At 34.1% G+C, this 21,463-nt stretch overlaps 1 protein-coding gene and 1 long non-coding RNA gene across 2 annotated transcripts; one reads left to right on the forward strand and one right to left on the reverse strand.

Annotated features, from left to right (window-relative positions):
* Window positions 1–80: 80 nt before the first annotated feature.
* Window positions 81–20,490, forward strand: LOC109155095 (ADP-ribosylation factor GTPase-activating protein AGD4-like). The gene is made up of 20 exons (XM_019302826.1): window positions 81–326; window positions 434–510; window positions 1,227–1,327; window positions 3,164–3,234; window positions 3,728–3,790; window positions 4,464–4,508; window positions 7,347–7,412; window positions 8,345–8,392; window positions 8,492–8,587; window positions 8,685–8,726; window positions 11,090–11,296; window positions 11,498–11,629; window positions 12,684–12,893; window positions 14,337–14,420; window positions 14,503–14,775; window positions 15,305–15,426; window positions 16,387–16,465; window positions 17,848–18,290; window positions 18,810–18,951; window positions 20,283–20,490. Exons 1-19 carry the CDS (start codon window positions 201–203, stop codon window positions 18,922–18,924), a joined length of 2,400 nt encoding a protein of 799 aa, XP_019158371.1. The 5' UTR covers window positions 81–200; the 3' UTR covers window positions 18,925–18,951; window positions 20,283–20,490.
* Window positions 4,107–15,907, reverse strand: LOC109155097. The gene is made up of 3 exons (XR_002049846.1): window positions 15,634–15,907; window positions 15,184–15,185; window positions 4,107–4,121 (listed from the first exon to the last, which is right to left on the reverse strand). It is a non-coding gene; the product is annotated as an uncharacterized LOC109155097 (long non-coding RNA).
* Window positions 20,491–21,463: the final 973 nt, after the last annotated feature.

Below are 21,463 nucleotides of genomic sequence, written 5' to 3' on the forward strand. Positions count from 1 at the left end.
TTCTAAAAAAGAAAAAAAAAACCCATGGGAGCTGGGTGGGGAAGAAAACGATTGTTGGTACTGGGTAATAGAGATATAGATTGAGGGATGAAAAGTGGAAATAAATGTGAATCTGGTTTGATGTGGAACACTTGAAATTTTATTATAATGAGATTGACGAATGACGAGCCAGCGGTGGCATCCAAATGACATAAAAGCCCATGACAGCATGCTCCATCTCCATATCTCGATCTGAAACTCTGAAACTAAACTTCCCTGTAGCTCTCAGACACAGCAGAATGGCTGCGTTTATGAAGTTGGAGGATTCTCCTATGTTCCATAAACAAGTCGGATTTCCCTTATCTTCTCCATTTTTATTCTTATTTCTCCATGCCTTATTTACTTTCTTTTTACCTCAATAATTTCAACTTTTTAATTTCGTTTTCATTTTCAGGTGAGATCTTTGGAACATACTACAGATGAGCTGAGAGACCGCTGCCATAAGCTATACAAGGGGTGTAAGAAATACACGTCAGTATCAAATTCCAATCTTGCTTTTATAATACTGTGTTTTTAAACCTCCTTTTTTTTTTTTTTTTTTTTTTTTTTTTTTTTAAATTGATTTTTCCACAATGTATTTTTTTGTTTTGTTTTTGTTTTTGTTTAGTCTGTTGAGTTGATGAAATATGAATCTTTCAGTAATTGAGACTGAAATCATGTGATTACTCATTTTGCTTTACTAGAAGTGATGTTAAAGTTGTTAGTAAAGCTTGATTGGAAGTGGGAAATGATAATGCCTTACTAAGTTTTATCTTTCTCTGGTAATCTAAGAATTGAGGTTTCAGTGAAGGATTTGTTGGGCATTGCTACTTCTGTGGATGGGGGTTTATCCATGTTCTGGTGATACCTGAACCTAATAGATACCAATAATGATAAATCATTGTAAACCACCTACCCTTGAAACTTATGTCCTACAGTGATCGGTGAGTTTCTAACTTTGTTTTTGCTCCTTCCCTTAGGGTGATTTATGCCTGGTGTTTACTAGGAACTTTTAATGTCTGTTTCTGTGCACAATATGATTATCCTTTTAGAAGGTTAAAAATGTTCAAGTTCCTTCAATGTCTGTTCTTCATCTTTGAAATCTGTATCCTCGAATTTGAACTACATCCTCTGGCTTACATGAAGAGGAAGTTCGGGGGGTGGGGGTTGCTGTTTCAATCTGTTTGATGGTGTGTTAATGTCATCAGTGACACTCTTGGAGAAGCACACAATGGTGACAATATCTTTGCAGATTCATTGGAGGTATTCGGTGGAGGTCACGACGATCCTCTCAGTGTGTCAATTGGAGGTGACTTAAACTGTTTTATTGCGTGTTTTCTATCGCTGAAATGGTATTCTTGTAATAAGCATGTTATCTTAGCCCCTCTCAGTAAACCTTAAAAACGTTTTACTACATATGCTTTTTTTTCCTTGCAAAAGTGTATATGTTTTCTTTTGTTAAGATTTTTAACAATCAATGTTGTAAAATTTGCAAAATCATATATCTGAATGATGCACCTTATGAATGATATTGAAAATTGCATTAAAACTGCTTTCATATTTATGTGTCAAGTTTTTGTCTGATATGAGCATCATACTATCAAGGTTCTTTGTATGGCTGCTCTTCCATTCTCCCATCCCTCCATCCCCGACCCCCACACCAGGAATAACACCAAAGAAATTGCTTGTATACTGACAGCACCTTGCTGCAAAGAGTTCTGTACAAGGTAGTGTTTCATGTGCAGCAAGTCAAGTGAAGATGCAATATTGTACTTCACTATAAGGTGTTATCTGAACTATTGATATTCTAGGTTAGTGTTTTTGCAATTTTGCTTAGGAGGAAGGGTGAACTGTACATGGTTCATGTAAGATTTAGTCCAGCAGCACTTGAAGTCCTTTTCAGAAATTAAGCCCGGACCCTTGTCAACAATAAAACAGTTGTTTTTCCTATTTTTCACTAAGAAAATTATTTCTTCAAAGACGGTAATGAAATTACTAGGGTTACAGTGGAAATTAAAATGAAAATCAATTATGGATTAGAAAATACTAGGGTTACAATGGAAATGAAAATGTATTATGGATAAAGTGAAATAGAGAATAAAAACTCGGGGTCTAGGTGCAGTTATTTTCTTAAACACAAGTGGGTTGAAGTGAAATTATGCCCTTGAGGAGCTATCAAGCCTTGCATATGTTAATTAAATTGTTGGCAGTTGAAGATTTAAGGTGTTAGTGTAGTTGCAGACATTTACTTCTTTGCTATAAGGTGGTGTCTAAATATGGCATTTCTTGTTTAGTGTTTTTAGTTTTTGAGGAATTAGGCATTGTATAGTGGAAGATGGTGAACAGAAAATGAGGCAGCCAAGTTTAGGAATAACAATTCTTGCTCTAAGATAGTTCCTGTGCAGGCTTCATATTACTTCGCAGGGATAAAAACTATTCCCCCTTCTTCCCTGCTAGTGAAGAGGGTTTGCTATCTAGGAAAAGCCTTGGATATTAGGAATACAATGGTTTTCTCATCCCTGATAAATAATATTTTAAATTGTTGAAATTGATCTTTGTGGACTAATGGTCTTAATTCAGTTCAACTCAACCAAGCCTTATAATCCAGTTGAGTTCTGCCATATGGATGCTATTTCTGCATATTCTCCAATAAATTCTCTCTAGTGCAAAGCCTACCGTAAACCATGCATTAGCATATTTCTTAATACATACTAAACAAATAAATTTCAGACTATCCTTCCTTTCCTTTCTCTTTATTAAATACTACCATGGGCGTCTGTATGCCTCTGTTAATACGTCTCAACTGTCATATACTTCCTCTCTATTTTCTCCTAAATAGAAGTTTACACTGTATTCTATGTATCTTAGTATTCTTGTTTGGTTACAGCTAAGACAAATTATGATCCACCTAGACATCTTAGGGAACACATATCTCACATGTCTGACAATTTGTATTAATGGAGCATGCTTTGCTATCTTAGGAGTTCAATGACATATTTTTTACTTCTTTTTGCTACATATAGATGGGCTTAAAGTAACTAATAGTATATACAACATTTCTAGATGGAATAGTGCTGCTTCTATTTTTCATAGTTCTAAAACTCACAATTTATGACTGATTTCAATGCTTATCTCTCTCCCCCAGGCCCAATCATGTCAAAATTTGTTTCTGCATTTCGAGAGCTTGCTACATATAAGGAACTTCTCCGTTCTCAGGTAAAGCAACATATCCTGCTGACCTGCTCTCCTTTGCATTCCAGGAACAGATGCTAGACTGAGTCTGAGTATACAATTGTGAAATTACTTTGATTAATTGCCATACGGTTGCTAGCTATTTGTTAAATATTCACCAATAAATTTCTGATTTCTTTCTCTCTTTTTAGCACCCACACAAACTCCCTCTCTCTCTCTCTCTCTCTCTCTCTTTATTTATTATTTTTTAATTTTTTAATACTAATTAAAAGGTACTTCTTTCTTTATTTATCCATGCATGGCTGTCTACTGTGCCTTTGTTTCATGAAATTTATGATGCCTATGATACAAGTTACTAATTTAGGAATAACATCTAGATTGCAACCAATATAAGATGTTTCATAACTTCATATCATAGTGTATAAAGTTTGCATGCGTTGGAGGTTCTATTATCAATTGCAGACTCTGTTTTAATGTTTCATGCACTATTGAAAATATGACCAGCTCTCTTTTGTAGGTGGAGCATGTACTTGTTGATCGCTTGACTGAACTTTTGTCTGTTGGTCTTCAAGATGTCAAGGTAAAACAGAACATGAGGGCTGTTTTTCTGCTGTTTGAAAGACAGTATCCACCTTTTTGGTGATATAATGTGATCAAAGAATAGCAGTCATCAATATTTTTAGCTTGTGAAAGAAAAGGAGAGGGTGATTTTGAAGCCTTGATAGCATATATGACAAATGGGCGTTAATAGTTATAAACCAACACCACTCATAGATTTTATACAATGACCCCATACATTCATAAGAAGTGTTTTGCGTATGTCTGGTTTCAGCAACTGACTTTTAATAATTGGAAAATAGATATACTATTTGGAATCTCTATAGGGATTTAGGTAGGTAGGCATATGGAAACTTGTTTCCTCTTCGTAGTCTTCTAGCACCTATTTATAGGGCTTTGTATTCTCTTTTCTATAAGACAGTTTGAGACAATATACGACAGCACATTAAGAAATATTCTCTCTTTACTTTCGTAACACTTCTTATGTGTGTTAACATCCTCCTGGTTTACCAGAAAAAAAACGGAGATTTGTTGTTGAATTTAGAATGAGTATGAAGCGGTATTAGATAGGTATTTTAGTTTGATTTACCAATTTGTTGACAATATATTACTTTCACTTTGCTAATATTGATACCCATGTTAGAACCAGTCAAATTACAATCTAGATTAATTATAACTTGTTTCTGTTAATGCAGGAATCTCGTCGCAGATTTGACAAAGCAACAACTGCTTATGACCAGGTGCACATGGCTTAATAAAGAGTGAAGATAAATTTTGTTATTTTGTTTTATTTGGATTATAGACTTGGATTTAGCCATCTCAAATTGACTTCGAAATGGGTGGTTATGATTTTGATTCGAGGGGCTAAGTTCAAGTTACTAGTGGAAAGTGAAAAGGTGTCCTTTGAAGGGAGTGCAGGGAACTAGAACTTTCAGACCTAATACACTTTAGTGAGATTATGATATTAAATAACTCCACACATTTTTAAATTCAAAGGTAAAGATTTGTAGGAGTAACTGAAAAGAAAGAGCTTACTGGTGCTTATTCTAAGACAGCAGATATTGTTGACTACAAATTATGAGAATGATATTTAATGAAAAGTTCAAGCACATACAAGGATGGAAAGAAGTCTTTTTGCCTTTCTCACAGCCCTGCAAAAATGAAAAGGAATCATCAAATTTTGGTACAAATAAAAATTCTATCTGCCAAATCTAAAAATCACTCTTTGAAGGGTGCTTCCTTTCACTTGGGAAAGCCACAAGTCTAATTTTGCTTATCCTTGACATTTTTTGTGCCATGGACTTTTTACATTCTTTTTGTACCATTTGGATTTTGTTGAATATGAGTTTATGGTTCACTGGATGGCTTTGCTTGAAAGATTTTATACTTAGGGTCTGTTTGGAAGCTCGGAAAATGTTTTTCAAAAAATAACTCATTTTTCGGAAAACATTTTGATTTTCTGCTGTTTGGTCGAAAGTTAGAAACTTTTTTATTTTTATTTTTATTTTTATTTTTTTATTTTTTCTATTTGATTGGAAGTAAAAAAAACTGTCATTTTCCTGTTTTGGAAAATGAACAGAAATATATTATAAAGTTATTTCTTATAAAATATTAATTATGTAATAATAGTAATTGTAATATATTTCCACTCGTTTCACGAATTGCCACAATGAGTGGTGTTATCAAGGTCACTGCTGTGTCCTTAATCTTTAATTTTTTTTCCACTCATTCGATGAATTGTCACAATGGGTGGTGTACATGCATACTGAACAATCCAGGTCAAGTTACTACTTTACGTATTGATCTTTGGTTGGCTTCCATTTGTTTCTTATAAAATATTAAGAAACAACGAGTGGTGTTATCAAGGTCACTGCTGTGTCCTTAATCTTTAATTTATTTTCCACTCATTCGATGAATTGTCACAATGGGTGGTGTACCATACTGAACAATCCTGGTCAAGTTACTACTTTACGTATTGACCTTTGGTTGGCTTCCACTTGTTTGTCGAATGGCTTCAATGGGTGGTGTGCGTGTTGCGTAACTTTGTCATGTAGTTCTATGCTCTCACATAACATATCGAGTTTGGGTTCTGCGATATCAAGCGAATTTTCAAATTGTAGTTAGTTTTCCATTTTTTGTGATGTTGCAGCTCAAAATTGTTTCATAAGGTTGCAAATTGCAATAGAGAAGAGAGACGAGAGAGAGGGCCGAGAGAGAGAGAGGAGAAAAAGGAATTCGGAAAAGGTCTTTTGACTAAAATTCTAGGAAGATGTTTTCCACCAAATTGGACCTTTTTTCCTTTGACCAGAATGAGTATTTTCCTTTGATTTTATTTTCCCTGGATACATTGGAAAATCTGGAAAATGATTACTGGAAGTCATTTTTCAGGTTTCCAGACCCTTAGATGCAGCTCCTCTGTTTCTGAGGAATTCAAGGAGCTCAAGCAGTTCATAAATTCCTGAAAACCATGCTTTCTTTCTCCTTACACCAGAAAGAACAGGAGCCTCAAAATTCCATATCAATGTGCAAGGGAAACTACAGATCATCAGAACATCTAATATTCCTTTTTGTTGAAAACAAACATGTGCTAATAACATTTAGGGGGTGTTTGGTTTGCCACTTTGAGGATGGAATCGGAAGCAAAAAGTGTTAGATATGATTGCTATTCATTTGTTAGGTTTCATTCTGGCTTTTTGCTCTCCATCTCCTCAAGCCTATTCCTCCTTTGCAATTCTTCCTCTATCGAAATGCAAAGAGTCCAAATTTATACTATTAAACTCATTCGCAGCTTCAAGAAAAACATACTAACAGAAACATACTCATACAACTGTATGCATCTATTGAAGAAACCCTAAATGGAAAATTGAACAACCCGCTGAATTTTCACTACAGGGAAAGCTAGATCAATATCATGGGGAAGAAACAAACCTAATTTGAGTGGAATAAGAAGTGTCAATTTAAGAAGAGAGTCTAGCTAGAATAAGAAGACAGAGAGAAAAATTTGAAAAAGAAAAATGGTAGTCTGTACTCTGTAGGCCTTGTGAGAGTGAGATGAGAAATGGTGTATTTCTAATTTTCTTTTTAAAATTTCCCTCACTTTATTTGTTATTTTATTAGTTATTACTTTCTACTGCTACTGCACAGTAATAGTTTACTTTGGGATGATTGAACAGAACTCTAGGCTCCCATACATATACTTTTACTCCGTATAATTTTTTAAAACACTTATGTAACCTTTAAGATTTATGCAAAATTCCCTTCTCAAATTGGCCTCACCACAAAAAAGAGAGTTGATTTGATTGCTATGGTGAATAACTTCTTTTTTAAATTTTTAAATTTTTTTAAAATTTTATTATTTTTATAATTCTGATTGTGGTTCCACAGTTTTCAATATCCAAACAACAATTTAAGTAATGATTCCGATTTCATTTTACTACCAAACAGAGAAAGCTACATGACTTACTGTTCATCTTATTATTTTTATTTTTTAAAGAACAGCACTCTTGTCTGGATTCTTTACCTTATTCCTGGGGTTTTAAGGTTACATTAACAAGTTCTGGTTATCAATGGATTGCCAGGCACGTGAAAAGTTTGCCTCGTTAAAGAAGAGTACACGCGATGATGTTATTACTGAACTCGAAGAAGTATGCTCTCCTCAAATTTACTTTATACTTTTATCTGTATATTTGTATGTTGCTGTATATGTCACTTTTGACATGATTGTTCATCTGATCTTTACTACATGAAAATAGTTGGAAAGAGCAACTAAACATGATCATGTGTTGATAGGAATGCTGTTTGATTGTAATTAGGTTTGCTTATTTTTATTGATTAGTGTGCTATAAGCTTCAAGGGTTATTAAAATGAAATGCTAATGTGTGAGAATTCAAGAATCATACTTTTGAAGTTAAGGTACGAATGATTCCAAATGAAGTTAAACTAGAGGTTGATTTGGTTGGGCATGTTTAGAATAGGCCTATGCATTCCTTAGTTATAGGGAGTGATAGCTTGGAGTACTAGAAGCTATGTTTATATACACAATATTAGTGTAATGTTTAAGTCAATTAGGGATTAAATTGCTAAGAAACTCAATAGAGATTGGTTTCAAGAAACGGAAAAAAAAGTTTCTACTAGTGAGTTGGGCCTTAAAGTCTCAGGTGTGGCAGGGCAGGTGAGATGTGTTGGTCGGGGTAGGGACAGTTGTGAGATTGAAGTAGTGTAGTTGCAGGGTGGTGCAGGCCTAGGTAAGTGTAGGATGGGGCAGGTTTGGGGCATGGAAATTGCCATACCTACTGCATATGTGGTGTGGCCCCTTGTCCTTTTGATGCCAAGTGGTCCCCCCTTTTATTGAATTGATAGTTGTGATCTCAAAAGAGTATGTATAAGCTAACATTTACAGTCTAGTCAACCAGATCTCTTTAAAGTCCATGATGACTATCGTTTCATATCTTGCTCGTATCTCTGGAAATGCTGAACTCAATGTTAGTGGTCAAAGTTGCAATCAACTGTATGGTTGAACATTTATGTTTAATATTCATTTTTTCTTAGACTAACTTATTGGCTCAACCTATCACAGGACCTACACAATTCAAAGTCAGCTTTTGAAAGAAGCCGCTTTAATTTAGTATGTATAGTGCATTATTGACTATTTGGTTGTTACCTTGTTGAAACTCATCACCACTATGTTCTAATCTTTTTGCCTTGTTGATCGTAAGGAATTCAGGTAAATGCTCTCATGAATGTTGAGGCAAGAAAGAAGCACGAGTTTTTGGAATCTTTTAGTGCAATTATGGATGCTCACCTAAGATACTTTAAGTTGGTGTGTCTCTCCTTTATTAATCATTCCATTCTCTATAGCAAATTCAAATCTCATTCATCAAGCTGACAAATTTTATTTCCTCTTGCTCCCCAAATAGGGACATGACTTGTTGAGCCAAATGGAGCCTTTCATTCATCAGGTACATCCTTTCCTTTAGAAATAAGGGCAAATTGCACTTTTGATCCTTGAGTTATAAGGTAATAGCAGATTCATTCCACTTTTAGTCCTTGGGTTGTCAACAAGGTGGGCTCTTTTGGTCTTTCCATTAATAAATCTGTCAACATTTTCCATTACTCTTCATAAATCTTAGTTGATCAGAGCTATTAATGAAATGTTACCTCATATTTCTCTTTTCCCCTAAATAACACTCTAACTTCACACTTTAGTGGCAAAAAATGCATACCACTGACCTTCATTTCGCTGATTTTTTAAATATTTTGTAATTTTCTATTAATTTAATGGAGGTCAATGGTCTACACTTTTTTGTTTCTAGCCACTAAATCATGGAGTTGAATTGTGCATTTGGTGGAAGGAGATAAACAAGAGGTAAAGTTCTGTTACTAATTTACTAGCTCTAGTGAACTAGGATTTTTGAAAAATAATAGTAAATCTTAACAAAAATGTTAACAGAAAGACCAAAAGTGCTACTTCACTACAACTTAGGGATTAAAAGTAATGACACCTACACCACATGGACTAAATCTACTATTACCCTATTATTAGGGACCAAAAGTGCAATTCTCTCTAGAAATAAAATAAATTTTAGTTGCTTTCCCAAGCCAAAGAAAAAATTGTTCATATTCTATGTTTGGGAAAACTTGATTTGAAAGAAAGCATTGTTATGATGGGTTTCAATGTTTCATAATTTCTTTAGGGGTAATTCCACTTAAAGTTTCTAGCATGTGGACTTTCTTGTTTTAGTTCACTAAGTATACATTTATTTCTCTCCAACTTTACTAGTCCCATTGGCCATTGTCTCTTCATGGTATCAAGAACTGATGTGTAGCCTCATAAGATAGAAAAATGAACAAACGAAAGAAAAAATAAGCCAAAATAATGAATTTGATGGAATCATTGCACTTGATATGTAGATTGTAGAGGCGAGTTGTTTAGTCAGTGTCTTTCACCCCTTCAAAGAAAAATATGAAAGTTTAATATTTGTGTTGTGGCTAGAGTAGTGTGTGTGCATTTTGCAACCAAAATGACATGAAATTATAACCAATTTGATATTTATATTACTAGTTAATAGCAAAGTTAGTATTTTATACTTTTTAAATTTATAATTATTAAAATTGAATGTATTTTATAAAAGTTTCTGTGCTGTTTACTTTATAATTACTTGAATTTATAATTTTTAAAGCCAAAAGTATTTGAGCAATTGTATTTATTATTTGTTACAAATAATATCATTATGTATATTTTCATCTTGTAAAATCTTCTGTCAGAAATGGAAAAAAATTGCACATAAATTAAAAATGTGACAATGATATGACTTAAAAATATCTGTTATATATATAAATTCAGAAGGTTGAGTGGTCCATGAAGGTGGTCTTAGTAGACATGAAGTTCAAAGGACAAGTAATTTTTCCAGCCAAGAAATACGGAAAATTTTCATTTATGGAATTTTTGTATCGATCTCATTCAGAAGTTAATTGTGCTTGAGAATGTTTCAGTGAATGAGTGAAAAGAACAGTTAATTATTCTCAAATTTAACAAAAGCTAACAGCTTATCTCATATAAAATTGAGTGAAATTTAAAATCTAATGGCCCTGCCTCAATTGTACATTTAATTAAGTTAATTTGTTGGTTTTTATTTTATTTTATTTTATTTTATTTTTTATTTTTTTTTTATTTTTTTTTATAACTGCATTAGCTATTAGATTCTCCTAAAGGATGCAAGAATAAAGATAAACATGCAATAACAGAGACCAATAGAAATGCTATCTGTACTTAAAATCATCAAAGAAATGCAATGCACTGAACCTACAGAACCAGATACAAAAATACAGACTATAAATACTGTTCTAAACTAGATCCAAGTTAGCCCTACCCCACTTTCAATATGTGGCAGAATGGAGTTGAAATATACACTTCCATATGCACAATAACACCAACATTGTTTTGAATGGTTCATGCTTCATAGAGCTAATTATAATGAAATGAATGATGTGGATAACTGATCAGATTTTTGCTATATTTGGGTTGTAATTGATGGGATTGTATGCTGCTTTTCTTCTTGCCCTTGTTTGGTAGTTGTAGGTCTCTTAGATCATCCTTGGTAAAGGGATTTCCTACATAATTGGGGTGGGAACCCAGTACTCCTGACCTGCATCTGGAAGATAAGAGGGGTGGTAGTTTGCCCAGTGATGGTTGCAAAAGGATATTTGCTTTTGTTGTCAATAGTGTTTCAGATGTTTCTTGAGTGCATAATTTAACATCACTGGCATAGCATATTAAATGTGGTTTCTATGCGCTTTACTATTTTGTTGTTCCAATAATCAGGTTTTGACATATGCCCAACAATCAAAGGAACAGACCAAAATTGAACAAGACAAGCTTGCCAAAAGGATTCAGGAGTTCAGGACACAATCAGAGCTGGATCGTATGAAGGCATCTAGTAATATCAGTACTTCAACGAGTACTTTTAGCTCAAATGGGGTCGGTATGAGTTCTTACAAAAATATAGAAGCAATTATGCTGTCTAGTGAAGTAAGTAATACCTTTCAAAATGTTCCCTATTTCTTATATCAATATCTTCCTGCGCTACAGATAAATCTACCTCTGCAAGATAATATTTTTGGTGTCTAAAGAAATTTCTGGACATACTGCACTTCAATTAAACTACATTTATGCTAGACTTTGAACTCTGGCCCCTCTGCATTAAAAATTGAATATGTTCTATGCTTTCAGGTTCAAACAATCAAGCAGGGATATCTTTTGAAAAGATCTTCAAGTTTGAGGGCTGATTGGAAGAGGAGATTTTTTGTACTTGACAGTCTTGGCAACTTATATTATTATAGGCACAGGGGTCCCAGATCAGGGGTATACTAATTATTCCTTTTGCTATCTTATATGATGACTGAATAGATTTGTCAACAAAATTTGAGACTACTTGATCAATTAGCCATTCCTTGTCTAGGAAGAGGGTGTTCTCTATGAATCATGTTTCTGCAGAAGATTTTCCTATTGGTAAAGTTGAATTATTGTATGTAGCTTTGCATTTGATCCCTCTGCTGGGTGACGTTGAGAAGTGATGCCCAACTAATTATTCCTCTAGGAAGCAATTGGGGCCATTGGAAAACCTAGTTTCTAACATCTGTTTCTCTTGTGATTCCAAAAGAAAGAGGACCCTCAACTGCATCTCTGAAATCAAGTCCTGTATTACTTAATTTTAATTGCAGCCTTTTTCATGGTTCCTACAACTTCAGTTATGGCAGGCAAATAAAATGCAAAATTGTGCCTTCATGTTATGTGCTTGCATCATGTATGGAATGAGTACAAATGTAAAATGTTGCAATATTTGTTAGATGTCTTTCAACTTCTGACGGTCTAACTACCTTAACAATTGGTACACCTTAAAATATAAACTTGGGCCTGGTATATTGGCCTAGTGTTGACTTGTTGACTGTTGAGTCAACAAGTTCAGGTGTCGGAATGAACCTCTCTAAAACTAGAGCTAAGGTTGCATGCATCTTCCTTCCTCTGATCTGCATGATGTGGGTGCCTTGCACATGGAGTCTGACCTTTTTATTTTCAAATGATTTCTTTCCACATCTGTTAGATTCAAGGTTAGTCGTATTCCTACCTGAAACCCCCCTGTTCATTGGTGGAATTGCCAAATAGTATTTCTGGTTAATTAAAAAGCATTTGTACCCAAAGATTATGTCTCCTTGTTTTGAGAAAATTCTAATAGTTATCCTTCCATGGATCTTTTGTTTAACTGTTCTGATAAAGGATGTCATATTTGTTTGTACCAGTTTTAAATCCTTTAATATTCCTTTCATCATTGATAATGCTTATGCATGCTGTGGGTATTCAACTGTTAGTCTTCTTTAATCTTTTGAATCAACTTTTTTCATTGTTGTTATTCTCCCAGGGATCTCCACCACCCCCTGGCGCAGAGCACAATAGTAGGGTATTTAGTAGATTTAGGGCAAGGTATCATAAGTCACCATCTCTTGGTGAAGACAGTTTGGGATTTCGTACTGTTGATCTTCGCACTTCAATAATAAAAGTTGATGCTGAAGATACAGATCTGCGGCTATGCTTCAGAATAATATCACCATCAAAAACTTACACGTTGCAGGTGAAAATACAAATGTATTATTAATTTTTTTTTATTACTGCTGCTACTACTACTACTACTACTACTACTACTACTGAAGGAAGAGAATGACAAATACAGTAAATCAGAGGAAATTAATAAAACAAAAAGTATTTTTGATGAATTTGGCTGGGGCCATTTACTTGCAACCCAGTTAAAAACAGAACTTTATCTGTGGCTGTTATCAATAAACTTTTTCTTTTACTCTGCCCATTGCAATTTGTCATCCTCCTTTTTGCCTCCAAATTTGAGGTAAATCAATTCCCTTATTAGCAGTGGATGATGTGCCTATGATGTCCTTTTTGGTGGTTTAAGGTGGACCATTATTGTCTTGTCAGTTTAAATGGTAGAAGATTACAATAGGAAAATTAGTATACAAAAAAGTAAAAAAATGGTAACTTTTCAAAGGAGAAAAGTTAAAAAGGACTACCAAAAATAGAAAGCGAGACAAAATAGTGGGGCAGAGGGAGTATCATGCAATTTCTGCCTTATAGCTGATTGACAGAACAAATATGGTAGCCCGTTATGCACATTACAGTTGTGTTTGTGCCACGAGTGCCTTGTTAGACTTGTGAACTGTTTAGATCCTCTATTAACTAACAAAATTGAAAAACTGATCAGTTCAACAAAGCATCATACAAATTTCTTCTGGGAAGAAAATTGAAGATTTCTATTCCTAATTTTCCCTTTTCAATCTCAATTAACAAACATGTCTCTACAAATTCACATCACTGATGATAGGCTGAATACTTTGAAATTAAAGTTTTAGCCTGAATACTTTGAAATTAAATATTTACTTGTGACCAAAAGGCAGTAACATTTATGTGGAAGATTATATATTCCATCCACCAACTCCCTGCTGTGAAAATCAGCAATCAGCAATTCAGCATGCATAAAAGAACACTATTGTTTCACTTTTGGTTAAGATATGATATGCAGTGATATTGTTGTTGTAAATAGAGGAAATAAATATTTTGGTTTGTATACTTTTGGGCAAGTTGTGTGAGTGAAGAACAGGTGGCTTTGTGCAAAGCTTGTTAGTTATGCTTTATCTGTTAAGGCATGCCAGATTTATAACTTTCAAATTGAATTGATTAAAGGTTAAATCTGCCTACCTGAATGATGTAGTAAAAGGAATAATTTTTGTTGCAAAAACTTCAAAACCTTTTTATTCATTTAATTATTGGAGTGAAGTCTTTAATAGGCATTGTTTTAAAAGACATGCACTTAGACTTTAGTAGGCATTGTTTCAAAAGATTTATCATTTATGGTTGCATTTGATCTTATTAAAACTAGCAATAAGGTCTTTTTTGTTTGCTAAAGTTGTTCTAGACTTGGTGTCTGTATTGCTGTAAAAATTTGTAACATTTGTAATGATCCATGTGTTTCTAGTAATTGTTCAAACTCTCTCCTTGATTTTGGCAGGCTGAAAATGAAGCTGATAGGATTGACTGGATGAATAAAATCACTGGAGTTATTGCTTCCCTCTTGAATTCTCATTTAAATCAGGTTGGTTTCTTGAAAACCTCATCTCTCTTGTGTAAAATACTTACCTGATAAAGTCTGTTAAGATTTCTTTTGTCTGCTGCAGCTAGATTCCATTCAAAGTGATGTCAAGATTAGCAATGACAGTTATGGTGCTTGCATCAATGATAAGTCACTTGAAAACATTGACAGTTCACTGCCTAGCATGAGAGTTGGTCAAGTTGATTCTGTGTCTAGTATTCTTAGAGAAATTCCTGGGAATGACAAGTGTGCAGAGTGTGGGGTTTCTGAACCTAATTGGGCTTCTCTTAATCTTGGCATTTTGATTTGCATAGAGTGCTCTGGCATTCATAGAAATCTCGGTGTTCATATCTCTAAGGTACATACATTACTGTTTGACCCAATTAATCCAGTTGACTTTAAAAATGCAATTGGCTGAGGTTGCTATAACACTTGTTTGCCTGCTGGTATGTAGATGATGTGTGTCAAGGTTCATTTTAAAAATGTTTAAACACCATGTTTCAAGCCTTCATATTTCATATTTATTATGCATGCTATCTTAAGAGTGTAAGTTGAGTAAGCAGGATTAAGAACAATGACATTAATATTACCTTGTTTCGTATGTGGCAGTAATATAATATTACCGTCGATTTGAGATTACTTGATAACCTTTTATATCATATTAGTATATTACCCTCCTCACATTACCAGGTAATTTCTGATTACTTGAATCAAATGCCCCCCCAGTGGTAACCATTATAGGTGAATGTTTTTTGCCCCCTCAAACATCTTTCATACTACATTTTGGTCTTTGATACCTGCAATGAATGCATGACTGTAATGAAAGTAATTAAATTGCTTTGAATCTCTGATATTGATTGATTGTCAAGATACTCTACTAACTGCAGGTAAGGTCCATAACTTTAGATGTCAGAGTTTGGGAACCTACTGTAGTGGACTTGTTTCAAACATTGGGTAATTCTTATTGTAACTCCGTGTGGGAGGACCGGCTTTTACTTCCAAACAATGAGTATGTTTCCTCGTGAAATACTTACTATTCCAGCAAGCTATTTTTCTTTTTGGCATTTATTGCTATTTGCTATTCCTTTATTGTCATATACTTGTAATCTATAAGTTGAAGGGTGTGCTGATGCCAACCATTTTTATGTAGGTTGAACAGGTAATATGAAAAAAGTAATACTTTCTCATCAGGGAATTCTTTTAAGAAGTAATAAACTTAGGATGTGTTTGGTTCATGGGGTTAGACACAAGGAATGAGAATGAAAGTCATACACATTGTTCGGTTGACAACTTTTTAAAACACAGATATAGGATGTGATTACCTCTATAATTAAAAAAACTCATTGTCTAATTTAAATCAGGTAGCATTCCATTAATTCAACCTTATCCCTCCTCATTTCCTCGCCTCTTCACTACATAGGATTAGTGGTTTTAGATTTTTGTTTTGATTTTTTGTTCATATTCTGCTTTGGATGTCATCATATTAGGATCAATTACCTTGATTTTTTGTTTTTGTATTTTTAAAACCTTTATTCCAATTATAGGGTCATACATAACCAAACAACAATATTAGTAATCATTCCAATTCCAATTCCAGCCTACTACCAAACATGCAAAATACGTTCATCAAAATCCATTCCAATTACCAAGTATTTGATTCCCATTCCGATTTCGATTCCCATGTTCGAACCAAACACACCCTTAGTTTGTATTTCATATTTGAACAACAGTCCAGCTAAAATGTAAATGCATAAATTTTTAGGTCAGGTTAAATTTAATATCAAAATAGGGCACTCAGTGTTATTGGTAATTCCATTCTAACAAATGAAAATTTATATTTCCTGCTAACCTGCTTGTTATGTTAAATTCCATATTTATAGTGCATTGGTTGAAAGAAATTATACATAGCATTTCCAATTTTGAAGAAAGTACTACTTGCCCTTCTATTTCTAAATTATCATCCATTCAGGACGACGAGCACTGTTTCTGTTTCTAAACCAAACCCAGCTGATGCTTTTCACCAAAAGGAGAAGTACATTCTGGCGAAGGTGCATATCTGTCTCCTGAAAATTATTCTTTATATTCTATATTGATATCCATTCTGTATCTCTTAGCCAATATTTCCCAGATCCTGAAGTAACTAAATTGATTATATTATTCCTGCTGTAGAGACTCCTATATCTTTATGTAGCTCCTTGTTATTCTAAATATATCTTAAAAAGGGGTGAATTAGGATAATGGATACATAAGTGTTGGGCTGAGGCCGGTAAAGGGCCAAATTTAGCAATTGGTAGCTAAGGGGATTGTTTAGTGGAGGCAGGTGAAGAGCCAGGTCCAGCACCCTACCTCTCGGAAATGTGGTAGCGGTATATAAAGAAATAAAGTTGCGCCTTCGCTGTGAGCTATAGTTTTGGTGTAGTGATAAGCCAAGTCACGGGTTCAGAGTCCCAGCAAGAGTAAAAATTGTGCAGTCCTAAGGTCTCTAAGATTTTTGAAATCCCTAATCCTTGGCCCTCTTCAAGGTTGGCAGGAGCCTCGACCAACTCATCGAACACCCTCTTTGATGGGTTACAAAGTGCAATTCCTCTTGCAAATCAGTATCAAAGAGACAACTCTTTGGAACTTCCTCAAGGCTTTTTCTCACCAAGAAATTTGAAACTCAAAAGGACTCATTTGATACTTTAAAAACAATTTTGGAACCTTTGAGCTGTTCTCTTTGGATTATACTTAGCCTAATCCTTACAATGATAACCTATTACACTTTGTTCTTAGGTCGATACTTTCCAAAGGATTAATGTTAATTTGGTTAGACCTGTGTACTTGAAAACATATTAATTCTCACATTATCTTTTAACATCAAAATCAAGATTATTTTTTGCACCAAAGTGCAAACAGTACCTCATTCCTTTTGCATCTTCAAAATCTTCCATTTCTACAGATTCAATGAGTTCACTTATGTTATTAGCCTATTTGTCCTGGGAAGTTGTGGCATAGCTTAAAATTTTTGGACTTGCACATTGGTCACATTAACGAGGGAGGACCAGTTTTGTGATTTGTTGACAGGCATTTACCGGTGATTCTGTCAAAACAATAGTTGTTGGGAAAGGGTTGAGGGTGGGGGAACTTTCCACTCAATCTTTTTTCCTGAGAGGTAAAATGTATATGAATGCTTTGCATGTCTAATTTGCATATGCTCTTATAGAAAAACCAAATTTTCTTTTGGACTTGTATTGAACCGTCATTCTCAAGATATTTCTTTAAAAACAATGCAATTCAGACAAAGATTTTGTTATTATAAGTTTCTTCACCTTCATAGTATGCATGCATGCTTCACATTTTGGAAACCTTCAAGAAGAGTCATGTAACTGTTCCTTAGATTGGCACTTAAATTTATTGGAAAACATTGATTCAAGCTTTTATTGTGATCCAGTATGTAGAAAAGCTGTTCATCAACAAAGAAGCTTTTGCATATAACAGAAATGACGTAACAAGCATCTGGGAAGCAGTGAAGGCAAACGATTTAAAGGAAGTCTACCGATTCATCGTAGTGTCAGATGTTAACATAGTCAATGCCACTTACGATGAGGTGGCTGGTACGACACCGTATCATCACGTTACTGAACATGAACCTCAAATAGAATTTCAAGATTCTGAAATGAGACAGTATGATCCAGCAGCCTGTGAGAATATCAAGTTGTGTCTTCAAGGCTGTTCATTGTTACATCTGGCATGCCAAACAGACAATCCTACAATCGTTGAACTGCTGCTGCAATTTGGTGCGGATATAAACAAGCGTGACTTCCATGGAAGGACCGCTCTGCAGCATTGCATCTCCACGGGGAATAACAAATTGGCAAAATTTTTGCTTAGAAGGTAATCTTATATCCACCTCAAATGAGCATTCAACTACTATGAAGCAAATCATGTTTGAATATTCTTTACCCTTATACACTTGAGATGAGATGGCACATGACATTGTGTTTCTAATCTATGAACATTCAACTCAGTCAATATGTTTTCTGTTAACTTTTGGGGTGATGAGGAAAACCCGCAGCCACTATCCGAGGGTGTGTATTGGGTTAATCCCGCCTTGTGACCCTAACCGGCAAAGGACTACAGGGAGTTAAACCAGCCTAGGTTGCCCCTGACCAGCTCAAACCAAGAAGATTGGGATTCAAACTCGTGACTTTGTGGTTACCAGTTTGTATCCTTAGCCATCTTGGCTGGGATTTCCCCGTTTTCTGTTAACTGTCAAACCTGCATATGTAAGTGCTAGGTCTAAAACTCTAATAGAGATCGAACCAATGAGCTAATGGTGAAAGCTGAAGCGCTTAGTTCCTACACCAATACCCAGCCTTTCCCTTGCCATAACATGCGTTTATGTTTTTCCAGGGGTGCCCGTGCGTCAATCAAGGATGCTGGGGGGTTCAGTATACTGGAAAGAACCATGGAGACGGGTGCGATCAAGGATGAAGAACTCTTTGTCTTGCTTGCTGAGAGTGATTGAAATGGGCACAATTGCTATTGTGGACTTGTAAGTTTTCCTCAGCTCTCTTTAAATATGCATATCATTCACTTCCTATTATGTATAAATACTAATTTTTGATCTCTCCATCATAGTGCTATCTTTACTTTTTAGTCTTTAACTATTAGGGTGTCTTTCCAAAAAAAAAAAAAAAAAAAAAAAAAAAAACTATTAGGGTGTCTTTGGTTCATGGATTTACACACTAGGAATGAGAATCAAAATCATAGTTAGTGTTTGGTTGATAACTTTTTAAAACACAACTATTCCGTAATTAAAAATGTATCATTCTATCTTATTGGTAATCTAATTTTTAAGTTTGGAGTAGTACTTTTAGATTTTTGTTTTGATTTTTTTTTTTTTTTTTTTTGTTTATATTGATGCTTTAGATGTCATTATATTATGATCAATTACCTTAATTTTTTATTTTTGTATTTTTAAAACATTTATTCCCATTATAGGGTCATACACAACCAAAATTGGTAATCATTCCAATTTCACCATACTATCAGACATGTAAAATATTTTCACCAAAATTCATTACCATTATCAAGTCTTTGATTTTGATTCTCATGTGTGAACCAAACACCCCCTTAATTTAGTTTTTTGACTTTTTGAATTGACTAAACTCAGTTCTTCCCAAATGTCCAAAAATTGGGGGTAGTTTGGACATCTTGAACGAAAAGTCTAAGGGAATAAGTTTAGTCAAATAGATAGTCGAGAATTAAAAGAAGAAATGTTAGTTGAAGTCTGCACGGGCTTAGCTTAATGGTTTAGTAAGTAGTATTTGGAAGAAGAGACTAAAGGTTGAAATTCAACATGACAGTGTGAGAATTATGTTTAAAGTGGACAGATTCCTTATGCAAATCTGCATTTGGCCCTATCTGCTGAGTCACTGAGTTATCGTAAATTACCTCCTCCCACATGCTCTATCGGGTCGGGGCGTGGAGACAATCATTATTGTGTGAACCATGGTCCACACAACTGTGTGGAGTATACAATCAAATAATGTATATTCAATATACAAATAATGTACTTCGAATCTATTATTCGAAGTTTGGCTGGCCGCATTGATCGAATAGATATAATATATTAAAAATGTACATTGTAGTCAAGGAAAAGTACATTATTTGAGTATTAAAAGTATATTATTTTATATAATGTATATTCAATACACAAATAATGTACTTTTAGTATATTAAAAATGTAATTTTTTTTTATTATCCACATAGCACTGTGTGGACCATAATTTGCGATATACTTTTAGCGTTTATCCTTGTTGTCTGCATGGAACATGTACACATACATATTTTCATTAAAACTATGTCTACACGTTGTTCCAGGTCCCGCTTCTCTAAAGCAGTTTGAGGCTGGAAGAGAGAATTAAATTTTAGCCAACTCGAAGTGAGATTATTTGTAATGATACATCATTTTTTTTCCTCATTGTAATGCAATTCTGAATATATGAACATAGTTCAATAGTTCAATGTTGTAAACATCGTATATCTTATATGATATATATATTTTTGAAGCTAAGAAATTTTAGAGTGATATTTGACTAAACCTTTACGTGGCATTAGAGTATATCATCTTGCTTCTTAATTTACCCCAAGTCCCCAAAATCTTGTTCACGGAATGTTACATTAATGTTAGATTGTTGGGAATATTGAATTTTTGTGTTTTGTTTAAAATTGAGGTATGTATATAAGGCAACGGTAATAAGATAAATTTTACAAATTAATTAAACTCAAAATTAGTAATAAGACAAAGGAATGTGAAAATACTTAAAAAATTAGAGAGTATCTCACATTCCCTTTCAATAGCTAAAAAATTTATGTGGAGGGTATGTGACATTTCCTAAGAAACATAACTTGAACCAAATATGAAAGTCTTATATTTCCAAACAAATATAACACTAGTTATCTTGTATAACTTGAACCAAACACTAAAATAATATTGTACTACTCAACTATTAAATGATGTATAATATAATCGGATTGGGATTGTGTTTGAGTTTGAGTTTTTTCTCTCTTTTTGTATAATAAAGGAAAAGAAGCAACAAACTACATGTATCTGTTTTTTTTTTTTTTTTTTTTTTTTTTTTTTTTTTTTTTTTTTTGAAAATAAAGTGGTGATTTCATTAGAAATAAGCTTCAATAATATCAGGTGGGGATAGATCTCAATACATAACAGTAGACTGCTGAAACGCAGAGGATGAAGCATGCTCGCTAAATAATTATCTTATCTAGGAATAAAATTAAAAGAACAGAAATCAAACGAAGTCGTAATAGACTTGCAGCTATCAATAGCATAGGCAACATACGAACGAACGGTAGATGGTGGTGAGGTGAGATAGCGTTGTAATGATAGGCAATCTGTGTAGAGTCGTACCAAACTTTCGCCTCGATCCTTTAACCATTATAAGGCTTCCTTGCACGTGAATGCTTCGGCCATGAGTGGTGTAACACCCCCTAAAAACATGCTATTTAAAAGCCTTAAACATGCAGATAACTAAACCAAACAA

The sequence above is a fragment of the Ipomoea nil genome, unplaced genomic scaffold (assembly GCF_001879475.1).
Source record: "Ipomoea nil cultivar Tokyo-kokei standard unplaced genomic scaffold, Asagao_1.1 scaffold2690, whole genome shotgun sequence".
Classification (NCBI taxonomy): domain Eukaryota; kingdom Viridiplantae; phylum Streptophyta; class Magnoliopsida; order Solanales; family Convolvulaceae; genus Ipomoea; species Ipomoea nil.

Coding starts and splice junctions, on each gene's coding strand:
- LOC109155095 (XM_019302826.1), top strand. CDS start 201: ATGACAGCATGCTCCATCTCCATATCTCGATCTGAAACTCTGAAACTA. Junction 11,297..11,497: donor CAATTATGCTGTCTAGTGAA/GTAAGTAATACC, acceptor CTATGCTTTCAG/GTTCAAACAATCAAGCAGGG. Junction 12,894..14,336: donor CAAAAACTTACACGTTGCAG/GTGAAAATACAA, acceptor TGATTTTGGCAG/GCTGAAAATGAAGCTGATAG.